This window comes from Plasmopara halstedii, assembly GCF_900000015.1.
Source record: "Plasmopara halstedii genome assembly, contig: Scaffold_410, whole genome shotgun sequence".
Lineage (NCBI taxonomy): Eukaryota > Oomycota > Peronosporomycetes > Peronosporales > Peronosporaceae > Plasmopara > Plasmopara halstedii.
This window is the reverse complement of record NW_020187331.1, coordinates 117,271-117,661: the sequence shown is the minus strand read 5'-3', so window position 1 is coordinate 117,661 and position 391 is coordinate 117,271. Positions and strand designations below refer to the sequence as shown.

Genomic DNA, 391 nt, shown 5'->3' with positions numbered 1-391 from the left:
TTTGGCTGGCAGTGGTTCAGCCTGGAGGAGGTGACGCCAGAGAACCGGCCAGGTCGGGTACGGGCCGCGCGGGCGGCGTTTGACGCGACCCTCAGCGACGTTATCGCACAGCACGGCTTCGCCGACCGCTGGCAGGATGTAGTGCTGGTCGGCTTTTCACAGGGGTCGATCATGGCGCTGGATGCGCTGGCATCTGGCCGTTATCCGCTGGCGGGCGTGGTCGCCTTTTCGGGTCGTCTGGCGGTTGACGGTGAGCTGACGCCACAGCCTCATCTGCCCGCGCTGCTGATCCACGGCCAGGCCGATGAGGTGATTCCGTGGCAGGAGAGCGAATCTGCCGCAGCACGACTCAGGGCCGCATTGGTGCCGGTAGAAGCGCGATTTGAACCCG

General features: G+C 65.7%; 1 protein-coding gene across 1 annotated transcript; it reads left to right on the top strand.

The window, feature by feature from the left end:
- Nucleotides 1-171: 171 nt before the first annotated feature.
- PHALS_09257 (phospholipase) lies at nt 172-386 on the top strand (the record flags this gene model as incomplete). The annotated part of the gene is made up of 2 exons (XM_024724724.1): nt 172-309; nt 354-386. The coding sequence occupies 2 exons, from the start codon at nt 172-174 to the stop codon at nt 384-386; spliced, it is 171 nt and encodes a 56-aa protein (XP_024575572.1).
- Between the last annotated feature and the right edge of the window lie 5 nt (nt 387-391).